Genomic DNA, 25,786 nt, shown 5'->3' on the forward strand with positions numbered 1-25,786 from the left:
ATACAAAAACAAAACAACAAACCACCCCAAAAATAAAAAACAAGATTTCTAATCAAAAAAGACAATTAATAAGTGGATGTTACTCTTTTTTCCTCAGGGCAGATATGAAAATGGACTTCAGTCTCCCTCACATAATTTTTTATGTCTTTTTATTACATGACTGTGCTAGGAATTATTTAAGGATTTTCTTGTGATTCTCCATGACAGAGATAATTGTCAAATCTACAAGGGCAAACTTGACTTCTAGCTCTGAGTTTTTCAAATGCCCATGGCAAAGTTCCCCTTGAATGTTCTATCTCTCTAGCGCCTCAAAGTTTAACTGTTTATCTCCTAAATATGGGTCTGGGTTGGGATTGGTCACAAAGGAAATTTGTGCAAAGGCAGAAGTGAAGCAGCAGTCATTATACTCTGAAGGTCGGTGTAGGACATGAGGTGCTGTGGCCGCTCACGCTCATTTTGCTGATTTGCTGGCTCACCTTAAATCGGGGCAGAGGCCAGGCGTGAAGCTTTTTCAGAACTGGATCTTCTTCGGTTTCTCTGAGTCCTGGGCCAGAGGCATAGTGGCACCGTGGCTCTCATAAGCACCTGCACCATGGCTCCTGCAGGGACCAGCATTGTAGGTGATGAGACAGACTCACAGTCTAGTTTGACTTTGTGGGTTCCAATTTGTCCCTGCTCACCCCCACTTCATGTTCAGCTTTCCTGCCTGACTGTAAGTCCTATTGATTTACAGTAATTTCAGGTCCAGCCCCGGACACAGAGGCAAATTCTTCTCCAGCTCCCACAGTCTCATAAGGTCTAATCCCTACAATAAATCTTTTATTCCATATGACTCACTGTAGCTATGCTTCTCTGATCAAACTCTGATACAGACAGTGGTATTGGAAGTAATTCCAGGAGAACAAAACCTTAACAATGGGTTTCTCTGAATTTGTTCTGGGTTATCTGGTCTGATTGGATTTAAAGGCCATTGGTGACCAGCTGTCAATGATAATGGTGACACTGGTTGTCCATGGCATGCATTAGCAAAAAAAAATTTCTTAAATTATGACCTCTGGATACCAGTAATCAAATGGCTGAAGAAGACAAGGCTTTGGGTGACCAAGTAGATGCTTCCACAAAATATTTAAGTGAAAATAAGGACTACAGTGGGGTTGGCTGTTTTTTTTCCTAATTATGTTAGATAAGTAAGGGAAAGGAAATGATGAGCTTAGGGTTTTAAACTCTCAGTTCAAGATGAGATAAGGGACCAGAAAACCTAAATGATTAACTTCCTATATGTACAAGGCTGTAATTTCTAAAAACTAAACCCAAAATCTAATCCTGAATTACAGTGCAGTTGAATTCCCAATCTTGCAGGCCTTGTGTTAACATAAGGGCTTTTTTTGGAGCAGTGTGGATGGGAACACATGGGAAGATTCAGATGACACTGGGATCATGAACCCCTAAGTTCTGCTGAGCCTCTATTGCTAGTAGAAATAGCTCTTCCTCCCCCTGAGGTAGTTGCCTTATAGGGTGTGCTGATCTTCTCAGAACCAGTTGTCAATACCTCCCATTGCTTCTAGGCCCCATTGCAGGAAACCCTAGAAGGTAAGATAAAAAGCGTGCAAGATTTATATTAAGAGAAACCTGGGCAACACACATGGGGATGGAGGCTGAGAATGTTTGGTTGGATGTGTAGTAGTCAGCCTCCAGGATGGCCCCAATGATCTCCACCTCCCTTCCTACATCGTATCAGGATTCGTCTGCATGACCAGTAAAATACAGAAGTGATGGTGTGTCACTTCTGAGATTAGGTTATAAAGGACACTGCAACTTCTGTCCTGGTTGCTCTTTCTTTCTTGAATTACTCTGGGGAAGCCACGTCATGAGGAGTCCTATGGAGAGGGCCACACGACAAGGAACTGAAGCATCCTGCCAGTTGCCAAGTTTGCGACCCTGAAAGCAGATACTCTGGCCCCGGTCAAGTCTTTAGAGACCACAGTCCCAGCCAACAGCTTGCCTACAACCCTATGACAGTCCCTGAGTCAGGCCATGTAGTTCAGCCACATCCAGATTCCTGACCCTCAGAAAATATGAAATAATAGTATTTGTTGTCTTATGTCCTTAAATTTTGGAGTAATTTGATAAGTAGCAATAACTAAAAGAGAAGGAATATAATGGTAGATCAAGGCAAACTTACTGATATGAGTACAGTAAAGAAAGTGGCCCAGTCCATTGTTTTAGCTCAGATTGCTGAGGGTGTCTCTAACAGTTTGGCTGAAATTTAAACTCAGTGGTAGCCCATATTAAATGAAATTGAAAGGCTAGACTGCCTTGGTATACTGAATAGGAAGGCATTGACAAAGACTCTCTCCTTGACCAAACTTTAGTTAGGCTACTCTGAGACCTTTTTCCACTAAGCCCATCCTTGGGCATGATCATAAGGAACCCAAGTGTAGCAAGAATTCTAAGTCGGTTTAGCCAGAATCTCCCAAACTTGGTATCTGATCACGCTCGATACCTGATCAAATTCCTCATCTCCCAAGTGATGTCTGATAACCTTGGCCTTCCTTCTGCAAGAATCCTGTGAGGTCAATTTAGCAAGAATTACCTTAATCTCTCAGTAACTTACCATCCACTGATGTCCCCCTCCACAACCTCAGACCCCAGCTCTGCTCCTTGGCTAAAAATCCTCAGTTTTAGAAATTATTTCACTGAGAACTAACAGAACACAAATTTCTTTTGCTTAAGCCACTCAGTCTGAGGTACTTTGTTATGACAGCCTCTAGCAAACTAATACAGCAGATTTTGACTTAGTGATGAGTGATTAGAAAACCAAACAAATGCCAAAGTGACAATTATTACCTCTAGAGGAAAACAGATCATTCAAGATTAGAAATATAATTACAGCATTCACCATGGCTTACTATAAATAGTAGTCATCATAATGTGAACACTAAATATTGATCTCACCAAAATTATTATTGAGCTCTATTCAAAGGATGGGGAATTGAAAAGATTGAAGCCCATGATATCTGCTTTTTAAAGAAAATGTCCAGTTTCTTTCTTAAGAGGATAACATTTTAACTTTTTCTAATATTGTAATGCTAATTTTCTACAAAAATCTTGCACGTTTATATAGGAACGGAGTTTTAGGCAATATTGCTACCATTGGCATACATGACAGCTCAATTTTTCAAGTCCATTTAATAAAACAAACAAAAAAGGAAGAAAAAAGAAGAAATTATCTCACTGAGTTTTCACAAACTCTTCAAGATATGTATTACTCCCATCCAAGACCAGCTGCAAAATCTGCAGGGCCCAGTGCAAAATGAAAAACACAGGGTCTCTTGTTCATTAAGAATTTCAAAACGGTGACAGCAGAACATTAAACTAAGCATAGGCCCTGCATAACTGTATAGGTAGCAAGCCCATGAGGCCAGCCCTGCTTCCACCATTTAAGAAACAAGTGCACAGAGATCAACTAAATTCCCAAGGTTACTTTAACAATAGCTGGGAAAATGTCAGAGCCAGAATTCTAACAGAGGTTTGATCCCTACTAAACTCTTTCCAATTAAACTAGGCCTTTCTTTGTTTAACTGAATCTAATGAAGATTTTCTAAATTTATTGAAAACAAAATCTGCTGCCAGTCACTTTCACTCTAGTTCACCCCTGTACTCCCAGGTGTTAAAAATAATTTATTGAATGCTTTAATGTGTTATATAAACTATTGTGATGAAGCAGCAAGCTGTCTTAAGACTTCTCGCTACACATTTCCTTTTAAAATACTCTCCTAAATGCTGATGGAGAATTCAGACATGTCTATGTGTAATGTCAATGGATGGAACTTAAAAAAAAAAGTACCATAATAGCAGAAGCTGTGACACAAAAACTGTACTGCAGTGACATTCTAACCGCAAACCGAAATAATATATCATCGCGTATTCAGAATTTTTTTTTTTTTTTTTTTTTGCGGTATGCGGGCCTCTCACTGCTGTGGCCTCTCCTGTTGCGGAGCACAGGCTCCGGACACGCAGGCTCAGCAGCCATGGCTCAAGGGCCCAGCCGCTTCACGGCATGTGGGATCCTCCCGGACTGGCGCATGAACCCGTGTCCCCTGCATCGTCAGGCGGACTTTCAACCACTGCGCCACCAGGGAAGCCCCGGATTTTTTTTTTTTAGGTGACTAGTATATTGGGGCTCATTTAAATGAAAAGAAAGTAAGCCCCAGATTCCAGGAGAGACGTTTGAAGGTGAAGGGACAAAAAGAGAAGGTCACGAGCACAAACCCACACAACTCAGAACACCGGCCTGGAATGCGCGCCTGCGCAAAAGGAACCCTCCTGCGCAGAAGCCGGGCCGGAAGGGCTAGGGCGAGTGGGGCGGGGATACGGCTGCTAGGAGAACGCGATGACGTTAGGGCCTTGGCGCTCTTCTTCGCCAATGGATGCCACCAGAATGTAGTGACGCACTATGTGCGTCGCGCTGACGACGCGCGAAAGGCACAGATCTAAAGACCCGGAGGACGTTCGGCCTCTGTGAGCCCCAGCCTTTCCGAGGGAGCGGTCGTGTGTTCGCCATCTTAGGGAGTGAGTGTGGCTCGGCCTTCCCTGCAGTGCGTGCGGGGAGCGGAGAGCGGAGACCGGTGGGGCGCTTCTTTGGCTGTAGGCCCCGTTGGCATCCTCCTTTGGGGAGGCCGCGGTGACCTCCTCAAGGGCGCGGAGGCGGGAAGAGGCAAGGCCTGGTTGCGGGGGTGGTCCCAGGGTGCCGGTGACTTTAGCCGGCCTAACGGACCCCTTTGCCTTACCTCTGACCGCCGCTTCCTCTCCCCCTAGAAAGATGTTCTCGTCCGTGGCGCACTTGGCGCGGGCGAACCCCTTCAACGCACCCCACCTGCAGTTGGTGCAAGATGGTCTCGCGGGCCCCCGCAGCAACCCCGCCGGGACCCCGGGCCCACCCCGTCGCTCCCGCAAGCTGGCAGCCGCCTCTGTGGAAGGTGAGGTCAGACCCTGTCCCGATACGGTTGTGAGGTCCCCTCGGCCTTCGTGGCGTGCTCGGCCCGGAGGACAGGGAAGGACGCGCGCCCTGCCCGCGGCAGCGCAGGAGGGCGCCCAGTTGCTTGTCCGAGGATGTCAGCTCGTTCCGCCCGAAGCCGGGTGTCGGATCCTTGGCTCTCCCTCAAGGGCGTGGAAGGGTCTAGGCCCTGCTCCCTCCGTGACCTCCGCGTCCTCGAGTGAGTGGAGGCATAGAGGCCGTGACTAGCTCCTTATCTTCACCGTGAGCCTGCTTGGTCAGCCGACTAGGCATTGGGTAAAGTCTATATCCTAACCACTGGCCACCGCAGTTCTAACTGTATTATCAGTTCTTTGATTTTGCTTTCACTTTCTTTTTAAAAATATTGTTTCCTCCCTTTAGTATTCCCGGAGTCTAATATTAGTTGATACAAGGTGTGTGTGATAACTGGGTAATTCTTGTTTTAATGCGCCTGATTGACTTGTAGACCCGGAGAGACCATAGAAAGGATATAATAGATAGGAATCCCTTTGATCTTATCTCTCGGGTTTCTTGATGATTAGACCCAACTTTATTTTAACTGTGTGTATTTTAAATCCCAGTGGAGTGTATTTATAGAGAAACCTGAAAACCGAATTGCAGGAGTACAGAATATGTTATCTACCTTGTACCTGTAAAATGTAAAGATTTAAAAAAAAAATTATTACGTGTTTCTGTTCTGTCTTCAGTGTGAGGAAAAAACCCTTACATCATCATTCGGTCCTTCAATTTAGACAGTTATATCTATGGTCATTTGTGTAGTAAATGTATTTGACTGCAGGAATTTATGTTTATCTATTTTTGCACTATAGGGATCCATAAGTGGGGATAGTATTGGTTAGTGGCTGGGGTAGCCTTAGAGGTTTGCAAGCTTTTACATGATTTAAGTTGGATTGGTACTCAGAAGTGTGTTCTTATCAGCCGTTAGTAATTTGGAAGAGCTATTAATGATATAGAAAACTTTTTTAAAAATTTATATGGCAAAACGAGAGAGACCTAGTATCTCACAGATAAGAACCTTCAGAATCTTTAAATGATTGTTTTGATTTTGGCAGTGAATTCCTTGCTCACACTAGGTGGAAAATTATCTTTCAGTTTACTTGTAAATGGTGGGCAGAGCTGTTCAGTTGTGATACTACTTTTTCACAGGGAAACGTAGTTCTCTTGCATTCCCATGGCCTTAGTCACCTCTGAAGAAATACTTACTTGATTTTTTTTTTTCAATCAAACAGAGCAGTATAGCTGTGACTATGGATCTGGCAGATTCTTTCTCCTCTGTGGACTTGGAGGAATTATTAGTTGTGGCACAACACATACAGCATTGGTTCCTCTAGATCTGGTTAAATGCAGAATGCAGGTTTGTTTTTGCATGTTGGACTAAATAAAACATTGTTGAAACATGGCTGTTACCTACTAACAAGCTGTGTGGAAACCTAACTGTCCAGGAGGTAAGTTGATAACCAGTAACATGAGTATTATATTAAAACGCATGGTGTGTCTTGTCTTATTATATTACAGAGTACAGTTGTGAATATGGCTCTGCGAAGTTTTACGCACTGTGTGGCTTTGGTGGGGTCTTAAGTTGTGGTCTGACACACACTGCTGTTGTTCCTCTGGATTTAGTGAAATGCCGTATGCAGGTTTGTATTGAGATGACAACATTGAACATCTCTTCTGTGTGTGACTTAATTCCAAGTAATATTAAAGGACTTCACAATTGAGAAGAATGAAGACGTTATGACTGCCGGAAATTTTAGTAGAACACCAAACTCAGATTTCTTTAACGCATGATTTTTACTTTAATTAGTGCTTTAAATCCAAGAAATACCTCTTTTAAAATAAGAGTGAAGGTAGATTGTTGATCTCAGACTCTGGTTGTAAGTGGTTCTTGCTGCTGGGCTGAATTCTGTTCTTCAAGGCCTACCGATTGTTTTTTCTCCAAATAGTCATTTTACAAGCACTTACACGTCAGAGTAGGCAATCATTCTTTGTGTATTATATGATGTAACTTCATGTCTCTTATTTATTGATAAGATCAAGGCAGAGAACACTATAGATTAAAAAACTCTCACTGTATAGTGTTTAAAATTTGTGGGCATAGCTTCTTGCATATTTATTTACATAAAAGGTTTTCTTTTACAATTAAAATGTCTTAATTAGGATTATTGAAACACAAATAATCAAACATCAAAAATTTATTTGTCCCAAACAGGATTAGCGGTCTACTTACCTAAAAGAGAAAGGAAGGTGAAATGTTAGCAGGGAGAGGAAGGTGATGTATACCAGCCCTTCTAGTACTGGCAGAAATAGATTAAGATTTTTACCCCCATTAGTTAATAGAATGAATATTAAATACACCTTTGCTAAAACGTCTTATGCATGTCTCTTAAAGGGAATTTAATTTCTTAACTCAAAAGAGGGTTTTCATGTTGATGTACCTTTTTAACTTGTATTTAATTTGATTGTCTTAAGTTCACAAAACTTTATAATCACTTAATGGGTTAGTATATCTCAAGGATGTAGACTTAATTATTGTTTATGAAGTAGCTTTAAGACTAATTTTTAAGTGGTAAAAAGAGTTGGGTGGTGGGAAAATCTCGTGTCAGTTTTATCATGTATTTTTGTAGGAATTTTATCCTCTTAACTAACTCTCCAAGACTTAAGTCTGACTGAAAGAAAGCTAGACCTTACTGTACAAAAAGTTACATTTACAAAGATAATAGTAGACATTAAGCTGATATCATGCAGTGAACTTGTATTTACCCACCTTTTGTGTAGTTACTAAAGTTTATATTAGAACCAAAAGGAAAAACTAATAATAACAGAATTAAATGTTTATGAGAAGTGTTATTATCTCTGTCGTACATTTAATTTTTTTTCTTCTTCTTGTTTTAAATAAAGGTGGACCCACAAAAGTACAAGGGCATATTTAATGGATTCTCAGTTACACTCAAAGAAGATGGTGTTCGTGGTTTGGCCAAAGGATGGGCTCCGACTTTCATTGGCTACTCTATGCAAGGGCTCTGCAAATTTGGCTTTTATGAAGTCTTCAAAGTTTTGTATAGCAACATGCTTGGAGAGGTATGTAATTTACCTTTGAAATTGAAAGTTCTCAGCTTTTAGGGACTTCCCTGGTGGTCCAGTGGTTAAGGCTCCACGCTCCCAACGCAAGGGGCCCAGGTTCGATCCCTGGTCAGGGAACTAGATCCCACATGCCGAAACTAAGACCTGGCACAGCCAAATAAATAAATATTTAAAAAAGAAGAAAAAGGAAAAAAAAGTCCTCAGTTTTTAATATAAGACCAAAAAGGATCTTAGATTTTTGTTTGACTCAACCTGTTTTTAGAACTGAGGAAATAATCTCAGAAAGGGTGAACAGTATGTTTCAAATCATAAGGCTGTTTTTTTTTTATCAACATCTTTATTGGAGTATAATTGCTTTACAATGTTGTGTCATAAGGCTGTTTTAACATAAACAGGATAAGAAAAAGAAACTATTTCATTGGATTTCAGTGCTCTTTTTATTGTGCTGTGCTGCTTTCCAAATAAGTTGGATTTGAGTTTTTTAAAGAGAAGGATTGTAGTGTCCTGTGTGAGTTCAAGGGTCAACTATCCTTGGCACCTAGACATTCAAAAAATATTCACAGTGTACTATGATTGATGAGGTTATGAGAGTTACTCAGTCTCATGTGTGTTATCTGTGGACTGTGATAAAGAAACACTTAAAATGTCTGAAATTTAACTGTTGCCTAGAACTGTCTCTTAAATTGAGAACAGCCAGTGCAGCAGCAATTCATGTTTCTCCTTATGTTTTTCATTTAGGAGAATGCCTATCTCTGGCGCACATCACTATATTTGGCTGCCTCTGCCAGTGCTGAATTCTTTGCTGACATTGCTCTGGCTCCTATGGAAGCTGCTAAGGTTCGAATTCAAACCCAACCAGGATATGCTAACACTTTGAGGGATGCAGCTCCCAAAATGTATAAGGAAGAAGGCATAAAGGCGTAAGTAAACGTTTGCCTAAATATATAGTATAAAAATACTCATTTGAGAAAACCACATTTGTTAGCATTAAACCTGCCAGACTTTCTCTTTTTCATATCTCTTTCCGCCTCACATAGAACGTAAACTCTAGGGGCAAGGATAAGTTGATACATGGCTTGAACCCTGAATTAAGGGTTTTTTTTCCCTCTAAAGTTAGAATCATTTGTCAGTCTACAAATGACTTGATATTTGACCTAAATATTAACTCTTAACTTGGGGGTTGGGGAGTGCCCTTGTTAGAATTCTTGTCATCTATGTTCACAGTTAAGAATTTGCATATAGTCGGGCCACACATGCTTCCTTAGATCCACCTTTGTGGATGCCAATCTTGAGCTGAGTTCTACTTGTAAACTTACTGTTTCTTGTAGTTCCAGTGAAAGAAACATTCAGCAACTTTTTTGGTTGTATAGTCAAAGGTGCTTGAGTCATTGGCATGTGAGATAAATATACCTGCATGTTAGTCTTAGGTTCTGATAGAAATGACATGCAGTAGTGCTGCCATTTTGTTACTATCAGGACTTGACTGGTGTGCGGACACGTCTGTTAATAATGAAAAAGTCTGCTAGATGAATATATGCAACTGAGTAAAATAAGTCTTCTGATTTCCTAGATTCTACAAGGGGGTTGCTCCTCTCTGGATGAGACAGATACCATACACCATGATGAAGTTCGCCTGCTTTGAACGTACTGTTGAAGCATTGTACAAGTTTGTGGTTCCCAAGCCCCGAAGTGAATGTTCAAAGCCAGAGCAGCTGGTTGTCACATTTGTGGCAGGTTACATAGGTATGAATTATTTAGAACATGCTTGTCTGTGAAATTAAGAATAATCATTTCCAGTATTGGCCTCTTTTGTGAGGGAAAAATATTCCAAAGAAGTTTTATCTTTCCATTGCGTTTTATACACTCTTCAGGATTCATAAATACTTGCTAATTCGTTCCTAAAATAATTGTTTTGTGGTTTGCATGTCATAATTAAGCTCGGGAATGTATTGACTTCACTGCTGTGCCTTTTTTTGTTGTTTAGTTTTTCCAATAACAAATTTTTAATACAAGAGAAAGTGTTAAAATCTGAATATAACTTGAGGGATTGTTCTGTTTTACAGAGGGTAGACTGCTTTATAACTTTTCTTGTCAGTCTCACTCTAAAATATTATTTATTTAAACACAAGAAAATTTTATTACTCATGAAAATGTTGTTGGCTGTGATGTGAAAATTTTTTTTAACTGACCCCATATTGGATCATTTATCTTGACTTTTTTTCAGCTGGAGTCTTCTGTGCCATTGTTTCTCACCCTGCTGATTCTGTGGTGTCTGTGTTGAATAAAGAGAAGGGTAGCAGTGCGTCTCTGGTCCTCCAGAGACTTGGATTTAGAGGTGAGATTTTTTTTCCTCCCCTCTAAAGAAAGAATAACACTTTGGAGTATATTTTTCACTCACATTTCATATTTTATCCAGGTGTATGGAAGGGACTCTTTGCCCGTATCATCATGATTGGCACTCTGACTGCACTGCAGTGGTTCATCTATGACTCCGTGAAGGTCTACTTCAGGCTCCCTCGCCCTCCTCCCCCTGAGATGCCAGAATCTCTGAAGAAGAAGCTTGGGTACACTGAGTAGATGAAAGCAGATGTGGACTGAATCTGCTTGTTGATCAGTGTTGAGGAAAATGCAGAAGGAACTTTTATATATCTGACAGTGTAGGAAATTACCTATTCCTAATATAATTACTGTAGTACTCTTGCCAGAAGCAAGAGTTTCAAACTTACTGTTGAAATAAACCCAACTGTTCATGGTTTGTCTGTGACTTGATAATTATTTTTAAAACTAGTTTTTAAAGAATTAACCCTAAAATGGAAAGAATTATGCATACATTAGAACCTCAAGGAAAAAAATCACTGTTGGTTGAATACTGTGATCCCTACTCATAAATTGTCATATGTTTCAGGATTTGTCACTCGAGAGTTCTTACATTTTTAGGAACCATGCCCTAAATTTTTAAAAACAATTTAATTGTTCAGTTTGAATATGGATAAATATTCATTTGTGGTTTATTTTGACAAGTCCATTTCCGTATATAATCAGATTTTTGCAACACTTAATATACTTTTAAAAATCCTAATCAGTGTGTTAATCCTTATTTGTAAAAGAAGGTAATCTAAATTAGGCTGTTTCTTAGAATGATAGCTTTTTAGAAGGACCAAAACATTTGATAGCTAAAAACTATTTCAGGTAACTTAATTCTCACACAGATCTGACTTTCTAAATTACAAAAAAAAACTATTTCCGGTTTTGTTTTTAAGAAAGGTACCTGCTTGACACCTGGAGTAGGTGAATGCCCCTGGGACGGTGGCACTTCGGCACATTGAAGCATCTGGAATTTGGTTTAAGCCCAAACTGATTTTTTAAAAGCTAGAATGTAAGCCACTGTTTAGTTTTCCCTTGTATTTTGGTTAGGAAGTATAAAAGCCCAATCGGTAATATAGTTTATTTTTTCAAGTCTGATTACATTTTACCTTCAGGCCTTTGGATATAATATCTGGATTGAGTTGACAGACCCTGTGTAAAGTATGCAGATGGGACCTCAGGAAAAAAACTTCAAAGGAGTCTAAACAGGAAGATAAATGTTTTCATTACAAACCCATGTTATAAGGTCAGTGAACTAAATTTAGAAACCAGGTATATCTCATTACATGTTAACTTCTCTCTGTCATCATCACCTGGTCTTGTTTAAGGTTCCAGTCTTATTTTACCTGTGTTGCAGCGAAAAAGGAGGGGTTATGGGTGTAAATTTGGACCAAACTGACAAAAGGTAGAGCTGCAGTCTGAGCCCAAGCAAATGATGGCTGTGGCAGTTGGTGTCATCAGCGTGCATTAGTTACTGCTGTGTAACGAATCATCTGAAATGTAATGGCAAGAGACGATATGATCTCAAGCTTTCTGTGGGTCAGAAATTAAGGAGCATTTGTTGGGTTCTTCTGCTTCTTTGTCTCATGAAGTGACAATCAGATGGTAGCTCTTGGGTCATCTCCAAAGGCTTTTTCACATCCGGTTAGAGGGAGATTGTTTGAGCATCTCCCTGTTAGTGGCTCAGTCTTTCCTCAAAATCCACAGCATGGTGGCTTTAGGGCAACTGGACTTATTTCAGGGCTCTGAAGTGGAGCCAGGCAGAAGCTGGATCTTTTATAGGAATTAGCCTTGGAAGTCCTAGCATCACTTCCACTATACTCTTGGTCATCAGAAGTCCCAGAAGATCAAATCCCAGCTTCATGGAAAAGGAGCATAGACTCCACCTCCTACTGGGAGGAGGGTCAGTCACGTTGTAAGAGCCTGTGGGATTGGATATGTATGTATATTGGGCCAATGGAGAGGTGGACTGTGGATTTAAAAACTTCAGGGTATGCAGTTCAGTCAGCTTCACCATGAGAGGTTTCCACTGCTAGCCAGGATTCAAGTCTTATTTTCAAGAGAAGCAATTGGTTTCATTCGTGGGTATTGACATAAAGTATGCTGTTCAAGCTGTCAAGAATTGCTTGCTATTTGTAGTTAGAGAACTTTCAAAGCTATTTCTGAGGTAAAACCATTTCATCCTCAAAATTCAATTAAAATGCCCACTTAAAATGTGAATTCCCATTTTGTATTTTAAAATTTATTCATGCTGAAAATAAAGATTCTAATAAGGATATTTTAACATTGTTTTTTTCACATTTGGCTTTAAGAAAATGTTAATTCCACAAAACAGAACCCAGTGGGATGAGTATATGTGATTAGTTGTTTAATTGAATTATGTCTTAACACTAGGACATAATTAGTTTCCAGAGAGATCAAATAAAATTCAACTTGTCTCTAAGAAGCTCTAAGAAAGCCAGATTTTTGCTAAATTATCTGGTGACATACAACAAAATTGAAAAACTTAACAGCTTAACCAAATCTCCATTGTGTGAAAGCTTCATGAAATGTTTTGATACCATTTTGGGGAAAGTGTCCACAATATTCATCAAGTTTGGTGCATGGCAGTCAGTCTTGCTGCTAAATTAGGAGTTATATACTGTTTCTTCAACATAAATTATATAAACATATTGTTTATACAATTTTTATCATTTACATGATAAATCAATAATTGTTAAAAATCCCAGATACCATGTGGATAAGAAACTGATTGCAAACTTTGAGGAATCCGGAGTTCACAACGGAATGCTGTGCCTCTTGATATATCAAACAATGATGTACCTTAGTAAGCTAGCTACTCTTAACAGCTCTTACCTCAGATGTTATCTACTGAATCATTTTCTCTTTTGCAAGGCAGCCCTGACTTCACATCCTCCAAAGTGGTCATAGGAGGTGTATGAGATGTTCACCTCACATTGATAAACGGTTTATGAATCTTTGGTGACTTGAATTTCCTAGAAAGCAACTATTCCAAGGTTTTCATTTGTGGTTTTATAGACTCTATAAAGTACCATGCATGCAACAGTCACTTAAAGGTTGGCTATACTGCATGAAAGCCTAGAGGATGTGTCTCCTACATAAGATACAATTCGTACCCAATATACTGTGATTTGATGTGCAAGTCAGCTAGGTTTCTTTGTGGAACGCAGCATATGCAAGATTTGAAGATGGAGGATAATTCATGTTAGGGGCAATATCTATTATTTCAAGACCCATGATCTCAACACCAGGAGGCTGTATCAACCAAGGTTAAAACTGCTTTTTCAGACATTGTTAATATTCTGAAAATAATAATGTAATCAACTTTTAATCATGGATAAACAATTCTTCACTGATTTTATTGACTGCACAACTGGTTAGACTTTAAGTAGTATTAAAGCAGGGAAATTCCACAGAAAGCTGAAGATGACTCACCCGTAAGAGACCATATCTATTGAAGTGATTAATTTTACATTTTCTACTGTAGGGAAACAGATCCAAAATTTTCCATTCTATATTTGCCTCCACATCTATCTGTCTTGAAAACAAAATCATGACAATGAACCTAGTGACATTCCAGATTTGAGGGTTCCTTCAAGAAAGTCCCACTCAGGATGGCTACCAAATTACTGATAGATTTGTGAATCATTAAAATAATGAGTAGAATAGCACCAAACAAGATGAGTACCTCATTTATTTGGCACTGATAGAAATTAAAATTTTTTTTTTTGGCCATGCTGTGTGGCTTGCGGAGTCTTAGTTCTTTGACCAGGGATTGAACCTGGGCCCCGGCAGTGAAAGCGCCGAATCCTAAGCACTGGACCACCATGGAATTCCCCAGAAACTAATATTTTTCATTAATGAATTTTCAGATAGTTGAATTTATATTTTTAAGTGCTGACTTTTTTTTGAACTTTTGAATTTTACTTATTTATACAGCAGGTTCTTATGAATTATCCATTTTATACACATTAATGTATACATGTCAATCCCAATCTTCCAATTCATCACACCACCACCACCACCCCCGCCGCTTCCCCCCTTGGTGTCCATACGTTTGTTCTCTACATCTGTGTCTCAATTTCTGCCCTGCAAACCGATTTAGCTGGACCATTTTTCTAGGTTCCACATATATGTGTTAATATACGATATGTGTTTTTCTCCTTCTGACTTACTTCACTCTGTATGACAGTCTCTAGATTCATCCACGTCTCTACAAATAACCCAATTTCATTCCTTTTTATGGCTGAATAATATTCCATTGCAAATATGTACCACATCTTTATCCATTCATCTGTTGATGGGCATTTAGGTTGCTTCCATGACCTGGCTATTGTAAATAGTGCTGCAGTGAACATTGGGGTGCATGTGCCTTTTTTTTTTTTTTTTTTTTTTTTGCGGTACGCGGGTCTCTCACTTCTGTGGCCTCTCCCGTTGCGGAGCACAGGCGCACAGGCTCAGCGGCCATGGCTCACGAGCCCAGCCGCTCCGCGGCATGTGGGATCTTCCCAGACCGGGGCATGAACCTGTCTGTGTCCCCTGCATCGGCAGGCAGACTCAACCACTGCGCCGCCAGGGAAGCCCTGCATGTGCCTTTTTGAATTATGGTTTTCTCTGGGTATATGTCCAGTAGTGGGATTGCAGGGTCGTATGGTAATTCTATTTTTAGTTCTTTTAAGGAACCTCCATACTGTTCTCCATAGTGGCTGTATCAATTTACATTCCCACCAACAGTGCAAGAGGGTTTCCTTTTCTCCACACCCTCTCCAGCATTTATTGTTTGTAGATTTTCTGATGATGCCCATTCTAACTGGTGTGAGGTGATACCTCATTTTAGTTTTGATTTGCATTTCTCTAATAATTAGTGATGTTGAGCAGCTTTTCATGTGCTTCTTGGCCATCTGTATGTCTTCTTTGGAGAAATGTCTATTTAGGTCTGCCCATTTTTTGATTGGGTCGTTTATTTGTTTTTGTTTTATAAATTTATTTATTTTTGGTTGTGTTGGGTCTTTGTTGCTGCACACAGGCTTTCTCTAGTTGTAGCGGATGCAGGCTACTCTTCCTTGCGGTGCGCAGGCTTCTCATTGCAGTGACTTCTCGTTGTGGAACAGGGCTCTAGGCACGCGGGCTTCAGTAGATGTGGTGTGCGGGCTCAGTAGTTGTGGCTCACAGGCTCTAGAGCACAGGCTCAGTAGTTGTGGCATATGGGCTTAGTTGCTCTGCGGCATGTGGGATCTTCCTGGACCAGGGCTGGAACTCATGTCCCCTGCATTGACAGGCGGACTCCTAACCACTGTGCCACCAGGGAAGTCTGGGTTGTTTGTTTTTTTAATATTGAGCTGCATGAGCTGTTTATATATTTTGGAGATTAATCTTTTGTCCATTGATTCATTTGCAAATATTTTCTCCAATTCTGAGGGTTGTCTTTTTATCTTGTTTGTAGTTTCCTTTGCTTTGCAAAAGCTTTTAAGTTTCATTAGGTCCCATTTGTTTATTTTTCTTTTTCTTTCCATTACTCTAGGAGGTGGATCAAAAAAGATCTTGCTGTGATTTATGTCAAAGAGTGTTCTTCCTATGTTTTCCTCTAAGAGTTTTATAATGTCCAGTCTTACAGTTTACTTTTCTGTATGGTGTTAGGGAGTGTTCTAATTTCATTCTTTTACAATGTAGCTGTCCAGTTTTCCCAGCACCACTTATTGAAGAGACTGTCTTTTCTCCGTTGTGTATCCTTGCCTCCTTTGTCATAGATTAGTTGACCATAGGTGCATGGGTTTATCTCTGGGCTTTCTATCTTGTTCCATTGATCTATGTTTCTGTTTTTGTGCCAGTACCATATTGTCTTGATTACTGTAGCTTTGTAGTATAGTCTGAAGTCAGGGAGTCTGATTCCTCCAGCTCCTTTTTTTTCCCTCAAGACTGCTTTGGCTATTTGGGGTCTTTTGTGTCTCCATACAAATTTAAAAATTTTTTGTTCTAGTTCTGTAAAAAATGCCGTTGGTAGTTTGAGAGGGATTGCTTTGAATCTGTACATTGCTTTGGGTAGTACAGTCATTTTCCCAATACTTATTCTTCTAGTCCAAGAATATGGTATATCTCTCCATCTGTTTGTATCACCTTTAATTTCTTTCATCAGTGTCTTACAGTTTTCTGCATACAGGTCTTTTTTCTCCCTAGGTAGGTTTATTCCTAGGTATTTTATTCTTTTTGTTGCAGTGGTAAGTGAGAGTGTTTTCTTAATTTCTCTTTCAGATTTTTCATCGTTAGGGTATAGGAATAAAAGAGATTTCTGTGCATTAATTTTGTATTCTGCAACTTTACCAAATTGATTGATTAGGTCTAGTAGTTCTCTGGTGGCATCTTTAGGATTCTCTATGTATAGTATCATGTCATCTGCAAACAGTGACAGTTTTACTTCTTCTTTTCCAATTTGTATTCCTTTATTTTTTTTTCTTCTCTGATTGCCATGGCTAGGACTTCCAAAACTATGTTGAATAATAGTGGTGAGAGTGGACATCCTTGTCTTGTTCCTGATCTTAGAGGAAATGCTTTCAGTTTTTCACCTTTGAGAATGGGGTTTGCTGTGTGTTTGTCATATATGGCCTTTTTAATGTTGAGGTAGGTTCCCTCTGTGCCCACTTTCTGGAGAGTTTTTATCATAAATGGGTGTTGAATTTTGTCAAAAGCTTTTTCTTCATCTATTGAGATGATCATATGGTTTTTATTCTTCAATTTGTTAATATGGTGTATCACATTGATTTGCATATAGTGAAGAATCCTTGCATCGCTGGGATAAATCCTACTTGATTATGGTGTATGATCCTTTCAATGTGTTGTTGGATTCTGTTTGCTAGTATTTGTTGAGTTTTGCATCTATATTCATCAGTGATATTGGTCTGTAATTTTCTTTTTTTGTAGTATCTTTGTCTGGTTTTGGTATCAGGGTGATGGTGGCCTCATAGAATGAGTTTGGGAGTGTTCCTTCCTCTGCAATTTTTTGGAAGAGTTTGAGAAGGATGGGTGTTAGCTCTTCTCTAAATGTTTGATAGAATTCAGCTGTGAAGCCATCTGGTCATGGACTTTGGTTTGTTGGAAGATTTTTAATCACAGTTTCAATTTCATTACTTGTGATTGGTCTGTTCATATTTTCAATTTCTTCCTGGTTCAGTCTTGGAAGGTTTTACCTTTCTAAGAATTTGTCCATTTCTTCCAGATTGTCCATTTTATTGGCATAGAGTTGCTTGTAGTAGTCTCTTAGGATGCTTTGTATTTCTGCGGTGTCTGTTGTAACTTCTCCTTTTTCATTTCTAATTTTATTGATTTGAGTCCTCTCCTTCTTTTTCTTGATGAGTCTGGCTAATGGTTTATCAATTTTGTTTACCTTCTCAAAGAACCAGATTTTAGTTTTATTGATCTTTGCTATTTTTTTTTTAAAGGTGTTCAGGTTAGGAGTTTATTAATTAATTAATTTATTTTTGCTGTGTTGGGTCTTCGTTTCTGTGCGAGGGCTCTCTCTAGTTGTGGCAAGCGGGGGCCACTCTTCATCGCGGTGCACGGGCCTCTCACTATTGCAGCCTCTCTTGTTGCGGAGCACAGGCTCCAGACACGCAGGCTCAGTAGTTGTGGCTCATGGGCCTAGTTGCTCTGTGGCATGTGGGATCCTGCCAGACCAGGGCTTGAACCCATTTCCCCCACGTTAGCAGGCAGATTCTCAACCACTGTGCTACCAGGGAAGCCCTGCTATTGTTTTCTTCATTTCTATTTCATTTATTTCTGCTCTGATTTTTATGATTTCTTTCCTTCTATTAACTTTGGGTTTTGTTTGTTTTTCTTTCTCTAGTTCCTTTAGGTGTAAGGTTAGATAGTTTATTTGAAGTTTTTCTTGTTTCTTGAGGTAGGCTTGTATTGCTTTAAACTTCCCATTAGAACTGCTTTTGCTGCATCCCATAGGTTTTGGATCATTGTGTTTTCATTGTCATTTGTCTCTAGGTATTTTCTGATTTCCTCTTTGATTTCTTCAGTGATGTCTTGGTTATTTAATAACGTAGTGTTTAGCCTCCATGTGTTTGTGTTTTTTACGTTTTTTCCCCTGTAATTGATTTCTAATCTCATAGTGTTGTGGTCAGAAAAGATGCTTGATATGATTTCAATTTTCTTAAATTTACTGAGGCTTGATTTGTGACCCAAGGTGTGATCTATCCTGGAGAATGTTTCATGCACACTTGAGAAGAAAGTGTAATCTGCTGTTTTTGGATGGAATGTCCTATAAATATCAGTTAAATCTATCTGGTCCATTATGTCATTTAAAGCTTGTGTTTCCTTATTAATTTTCAGTTTGGATGATCTGTCCATTGGTGTAAGTGAGGTGTTAAAGTCCCCCACTATTACTGTGTTACTGTCGATTTCCTCTTTTTTTTTTTTTTTTTTGTGGTATGTGGGCCTCTCACTGTTGTGGCCTCTCCTGTTACGGAGCACAGACTCCGGACGCGCAGGCTCAGCGGCCATGGCTCACGGACCCAGCTGCTCTGTGGCATGTGGGATCTTCCCGGACCGGGACACGAACCCGTGTCCCCTGCATCAGCAGGCGGACTCTCAACCTGCGCCACCAGGGAAGCCCAATTTCCTCTTTTATAGCTGTTACCAGTTGACTTATGTATTGAGGTGGTCCTTTGTTGGGTGCATATATATTTATAATTGTTATATCTTCTTCTTGGATTGATCCCTTGATCATTAGGTAGTGTCCTTCCTTGTCTCTTGTAACATTCTTTATTTTAAAGTCTATTTTATCTGATAGAGTATTGCGACTCCAGCTTTCTTTTAATTTCCATTTGCACTGAATATCTTTTTGCACCCCCTCACTTTTAGTCTGTATGTGTCCCTAGGTCTGAAGTGGGTCTCTTGTAGACAGCTTATATGTGGGTCTTGTTTTTGTATCCATTCAGTGAACCTGTGTCTTTCGGTTGGAACATATAATCCATTCACGTTTAAGGTAATTATCAATATGTATGTTCCTATTACCATTTTCTTAATTGTTTTGGGTTTGTTTTTGTAGGTCCTTTTCTTCTTTGTGTTTCCCACTTAGAGAAGTTCCTTTAGCCTTTGTTGTAGAGCTGCATTGGTGGTGCTGAATTCTCTTAGCTTTTGCTTGTCTGTAAAGCTTTTGATTTCTCCATCGAATCTGAATGAGATCCTTGCTGAGTAGAGTAATCTTGGTTGTACGTTCTTCCCTTTCATCACTTTAAATATGTCATGCCACTCCCTTCTGGCTTGTAGAGTTTCTGCTGAGAATTCAGCTGTTAACCTTATGGGAGTTTCCTCGTATGTTATTTGTCATTTTTCCCTTGCTGCTTTCAGTAATTTTTCTTTGTCTTTAATTTTTGCTGATTTGATTACTATGTGTCTTGGCATGTTTCTCCTTGGGTTTATCCTGCTTGGGACTCTCTGCGCTTCCTGGACTTGGGTGGCTATTTCCTTTCCTATGTTATGGAAGTTTTTGCCTGTCATCTCTTCAAGTATTTTCTCTGGTCCTTTCTCTCTCTCTTCTCCTTCTGGGACCCCTATAATGCGAATGTTGTTGCATTTAATGTTGTCCCAGAGGTCTCTTAGGCTGTCTTCATTTCTTTTAATTCTTTTTTCTTTATTCTGTTCTTCAGCAGTGAATTCCACCATTTTGTCTTCCAGGTCACTTATCCGTTCTTCTGCCTCAGTTATTCTGCTATGGATTCCTTCTAGTGTATTTTTCATTTCAGTTATTGTATTGTTCATCTCTGTTTGTTTGTTCCTTAATTCTTCTAGGTCTTTGTTAAACATTTCTTGCATCTTCTCGATCTTTGCCTCCATTCCTTTTCCGAGGTCCTGGATCATCTTCACTATCATTATTCTGAATTCTTTTTCTGGAAGGGTGCTTATCTCCACTTCATTTAGTTGTTTTTCTGGGGTTTTATCTTGTTCCTTTATCTGGTACATAGCCCTCTGCCTTTTCATCTTGTCTATCTGTCTGTGAATGTGGTTTTTGTTCCACAGGCTGCAGGATTGTAGTTCTTCTTGCTTCTGCTGTCTGCCCTCTGGTGGATGAGACTATCTAAGAGGCTTGTGTAAATTTCCTGATGGGAGGAACCTGTGGTGGGTAGAGCTGGCTGTTGCTCTGGTGGGCAGAGCTCAGTAAAACTTTAATCTGCTTGTCTGCTGATGGGTGGGGCTGGGTTCCCTCCCTGTTGGTTGTTTGGCCTGAGTCAACCCAACACTGGAGCCTACCGGGGGCTCTTTGGTGGGGCTAATGGCGGACTCTGGGAGGTCTCAAGCCAAGGAGTACTTCACAGAACTTCTGCTACCAGTGTCCTTGTCCTCATGGTGAGACACAGCCAGCCCCCACCTCTGCGGGAGACTCTCCAACACTAGCAGGTAGGTCTGGTTCAGTCTCCCTTGGGGTCACTGCTCCTTCCCCTGGGTCCTGATGCACACACTACTTTGTGTGTGCCCTCCAAGAGTGGAGTCTCTGTTTCCACCAGTCCTGTCGATGTCCTGCAATCAAATCCCACTAGCCTTCAAAGTCTGATTCTCTGGGGATTCCTTCTCCCATTGCCGGACCCCCAGGTTGGGAAGCCTGATGTGGGGCTCAGAACGTTCACTCCAGTGGGTGGACTTCTGTGGTATAAGTGTTTTCCAGTTTGTGAGTCACCCACCCAGCACTTACGGGATTTGATTTTATTGTGATTGCACCCCTCCTACTATCTCATTGTGGCTTCTCCTTTGTCTTTGGATGTGAGGTATCTTTTTTGGTGAGTTCCAGTGTCTTCCTGTCGATGATTATTCAGCAGTTAGTTGTGATTCTGGTGTTCTCAAAAGAGGGAGTGAGAGCATGTCCTTCTACTCTGCCATCTTGAACCAATGCAGCCTGAAATTTTTCTTGTTAAATATTTTTCACGTCTAAAATGCATTATTGTGTCTGATTAAGTTGATTACATTTCATTTGGTATCATCATTATGAACATCAAATACTGCATTAGGATGTACTACAGTGATACTCTCCCTGTGGGCTATAGAGCTGTTTTCCAAAAAGCAGTTCCATAGTATGTAACTTTTTGTTATATTAATTAATGGCTTTGTCCTTTTTCAGATGTTTCAGGCACTTTAGATATATTAATGCTAATATTCACAGCAGTGCTATAAGGTAGATATTATTATTTATTATTTACAGATGAAGAAATTAAGGGTCACAGATATTAAATTTGTCCGAGGCCACAGAACTAGGCAGAGCTAGGATTGCAACCTAGTGTCTCTGATTTCAAACTCTCATGTTTCTACGTATTAAAACAGAGATGAATCAAATATTGTTCCAAAAAATATGTCTTTTGCCACTGTAATTATGGGGCAGTCCATCACAAAAAATCATTATGGTTTGGAATAAGAACTCAAATACCCATAACACAAATAATTGCTGTATCTAGTAACACAGTCACCATATGTAATGGATTCTATTCCTAGTATTTAAGGCAAATGCATACAAGCACTTACTCTGTGCAGCTGTGTACTAGGTGCAAAGGGATATTACTTTTTAATTTTTTTAAAATTTTTGGCCGTGTTGGGTCTTTGTTGCTGTGCGTGGGCTTTCTCTAGTTGTGGCGAACAGGGGCTACTCTTTGTTGCAGTGCATGGGCTTCTCATTGTGGTGGCTTCTCTTGTTGCAGAGCACGGACTCTAGGTGCACGGGCTTCAGTAGTTGCAGCCCGCAGGCTCAGTAGTTGCAGCACGAGGGCCCTAGAGCGCAGGTTCAGTAGTTGTGGCGCACAGGCTTAGTTGCTCTGCGGCATGTGGAATCTTCCTGAACCAGGGATCAAACCTGTGTCCCCTGCATTGGCAGGTGGATTGTTAACTACTGAGCCACCAGGGAAGTCCCAGGATATCACTTTTAAAAACAGAATACGTGATATGAGGAATCAAGAAACTCATGATCTCGTTTCAGACACCCATGAAACCATTTGCAAAGAACGATGGACACTTAGTGCTTAAATAAAGTTTTGGCAATAAAATTGTGAGGGAGACTTCAAATGCTACAGCATTTCAGGAAAGAGAAAATAATATGGAGTCATAGAAGCAGGGAGAAATTTTCTTGGGGCTCAACTTAGAACTATGTGAATCAATTTTTTAAATTTTTTATTTATTTTTTTTGCATTACGCGTGCCTCTCACTGTTGTGGCCTCTCCCGTTGCGGAGCACAGGCTCCGGACGTGCAGGCCCAGCGGCCATGGCTCATGGGCCCAGCTGCTCCGTGGCATGTGGGATCTTCCCGGACTGGGGCACGAACCCGTGTCCCCTGCATCGGCAGGTGGACCCTCAACCGCTGCTCCACCAGGGAAGGCCTGTGTGAATCAATTTTAATGCTAACTCTTTAATGGCAAAAAGCCCAAGTCTTAGGGATGAGCCATTCTGGTGTAAGAATTCATAAACTTGAGACTCATCCTAGAAGCGGCCAAGATGGTGGAGTAGGAAGGCCCTGAGCTCTCCTCCTCCCACAGACATACAAAAGTTACAACTATCTAAAGCGCAATTATTGATGAGAACCACCTGAAGGCTAGCAGAAAAGATATTCTACAACTGAAGATATAAAGAAGGAAGCACAGTGATACAATTAGGAGGGTCAGAGATGAGGTATACTAAAGACCCATACTCCAGGGTAGGTGACCCACAAGTTGGAGGATAATTACAACTGCAGAGTTTCTCCCCCAAAAGTGAGGGGTCTGAGCTCCACTTCCTGCTCCCCAGACCCAGGGGTCCTGTTCTGAGGAGACAAGCCCCCAGAACATTTGGCTTTGAAGGCCAGTAGGGCTTACTTTTGGGAAACTCGGAGGGTTGGGAGATATAGACTCCACTCTTAGAGTACACACAAAATCTCATATGTTCCAAGACCCAGTGCAGAAGCAGTAGTTTTAAAGGAGCCTGGGTCAGACCCACTGGCTGATCTTGGAGAGCCTCCTGGAGAGGCAGGAGGCAATTGAGACTCACTCTGGCGACGTAGACACCGGCAGCAGCCATTTTGGGGAGCTCCCCCACGAGAACACTGGTGCTGCCAAGTGTCATTTTGGAATCCTCCTTCTAGCTTATAGGGTCTGGACCCGGCCCTGTCTGCCAGCTGCTAGGGACCAGAACTGGGACACTGCAAGCCACACAGCTAGCTAGGTGGGGACACAACAGGCCAGCTTCCCTGGGATTCAGCTGCCCTGGAACCCAGCCTTGCCCACCAGAGAGCCCAGGATCTGTCTCCAACCCGTGTCCACCAGTGGGCCAGCACTGGCCCCGGGAACTGGCCTCACCCAATAGGAGGTGGTCACCAGCCCCAGGACCCCATGGGTGCTGGCTCTACCCACCTGTGGGTTGACACCAACTCTGGAACACCTAGGGCACTGCCACCAGAGACCCTGGGACCTGGCTCTGCCCATCAGCAATTCCACTCCTGGGTGTTTAACCAAAGAAAATAAAAACAGTAATTTGAAAAAATACATGCACCCCCTATGTTCATTACAGTGTTATTCACAATTGCCAACATATAGAAGCAACTTAAGTGCCCATCAATAGATGAATGGTTAAAGAAGATGGGGTAGATATGGGGTATACCATATATCACAATGGGATATATATCACATATCACAGTGAGGTATATATCACAATGGAATATTAGTCATGAAAAGGAATGAAATCTTGCCATTTGTGACAATACGGATGGACCTAGAGGGATTATACCAAGTGAAATAGAGAAAGACAAAAATACTGTATGATTTCACTTATATGTGGAATCTAAAAAACAAAACAAATGAACATAACTAAACAGAAACAGACTCAGAGATAGAGAACAAACAGGTGGTTGCCAGAGTGGAGGGGGGTGGGAGGGGAGAGAAATAGGTGGGGAGATTAAGAGGTACAAACTTCCAGTTACAAAATAAATGAGTCATGGGGATGAAATGTAGTGTGGGGAATAGAGTTAATAATTATGTAATATATTTTCATGGTGACAGAAGCAACTAGACTTACCATGGTGATCATTCATTTTGAAATGTATAAAAATATCAAATCAGTGAAAATTCCCTGGCGGTCCAGTGGTAAGGACTCTGCGATTTCACTGCCGAGTGCCTGGGTTCAGTCCCTGGTGGGGGAACTATCCTGCAAGCCACTTGGTGTGACAAAAAAAAAATCAAATCACTATGTTGTGTACCTGAAACTAATGTAGTGTTGTAGTGTTGCAGGTCAGTTATACTTCAAAAACAGACAAACAAACAAATTCATAGAAAAAGAGATCAGATTTGTGGTTATCAGAGGTGGGGGGTGGGGGAGAGGGATTGGATTAGGTAGTCAAAAGGTACAAATTTACAAGATAAAGAAATACTAGGGATATAATATACAACATGATAAATATAATTAACACTGGTATATGTTTTATATGAAGGTTAAGAGTAAATCCTAAAAAAAAAAAAGTAAATCCTGAGTTCTCATCACAAAGAAAAATATGTATTTTCTATTTCTTTCATTTGTATCTATAGGAGATGATGGATGTTCACTAAACTTATTGTGATAATCACTGCATGATGTATGTAAGTCAAATTATGATGTTGCACACCTTAAACTTCTACAGTGCTGTATGTCGATTACATCTCAGTAAAACCGGAAGAAAAAAATTCATAAACTCTTCTTTTTGAGGTAACTAGTTCTATGCACCTGGATACTGTTGATGCTAGGCATTTGAAACTAGGGCTAATGTTTGTGGGTGGGTTTTTTTTTTAGATTATTGTACTTTTTAAATGACTTTATTGAGGAATAATTGATGTACAATAAACTGCACATATTTAAAGAGTACAATTTGATGAGTTTGACACAAGTCTATACCCGTGAAACCATCAAGACAATCAACATAATAAACATCCTTCACCTCTCAAGATTTCTTTGTGCTTCTTTAAAAGTTATACTTCCCAGGCAACCACTGATTCATTTTCTGCCCCTACATATGAGATTGGATTTTCTAGTATTTTATATAAGTGGAATTGCTAATGTGATGCTGTTTTAAATGTTAGAACTTCTTTGCTTTGGCTGCTTCTGGTCACATCAACACCACACATGAGTTGTGCTGCTTTCGGGCAGCCTCCGTCTGAGGCTTGGCAAGCCCCCTGCAATCTGTGCTGCCCCCCACCCCGCAAACCCTGCTCTAGATGCCACTTCCCTACCTCATTTTAGGTGACCTTTCCCTGTTTCCTAAAGCCATAAAGGACCCAGGAATTCTTACATGATTCTTTTCCTGCA

General features: G+C 40.5%; 1 protein-coding gene across 3 annotated transcripts; it reads left to right on the forward strand.

Moving 5' to 3' along the window:
- The first annotated feature begins 4,434 nt into the window (after positions 1-4,434).
- On the forward strand, positions 4,435-10,874 carry SLC25A3 (solute carrier family 25 member 3). 3 transcript variants are annotated; one of them, XM_082666065.1, is made up of 8 exons: positions 4,435-4,572; positions 4,819-4,979; positions 6,268-6,392; positions 7,937-8,116; positions 8,858-9,039; positions 9,690-9,862; positions 10,344-10,454; positions 10,536-10,874. In XM_082666065.1, exons 2-8 carry the CDS (start codon positions 4,823-4,825, stop codon positions 10,694-10,696), a joined length of 1,089 nt encoding a protein of 362 aa, XP_082522191.1. In that variant the 5' UTR covers positions 4,435-4,572; positions 4,819-4,822; the 3' UTR covers positions 10,697-10,874. The 3 variants fall into 3 exon arrangements, with proteins under 3 accessions (XP_082522191.1, XP_082522193.1, XP_082522192.1); XM_082666067.1 differs by lacking the exon at positions 6,268-6,392 and adding an exon at positions 6,554-6,675; XM_082666066.1 differs by lacking the exon at positions 4,435-4,572 and adding an exon at positions 4,581-4,717.
- Positions 10,875-25,786: the final 14,912 nt, after the last annotated feature.

The sequence above is a fragment of the Grampus griseus genome (genome assembly GCF_964374135.1).
Source record: "Grampus griseus genome assembly, chromosome: 11".
Taxonomy (NCBI): Eukaryota; Metazoa; Chordata; class Mammalia; order Artiodactyla; family Delphinidae; genus Grampus; species Grampus griseus.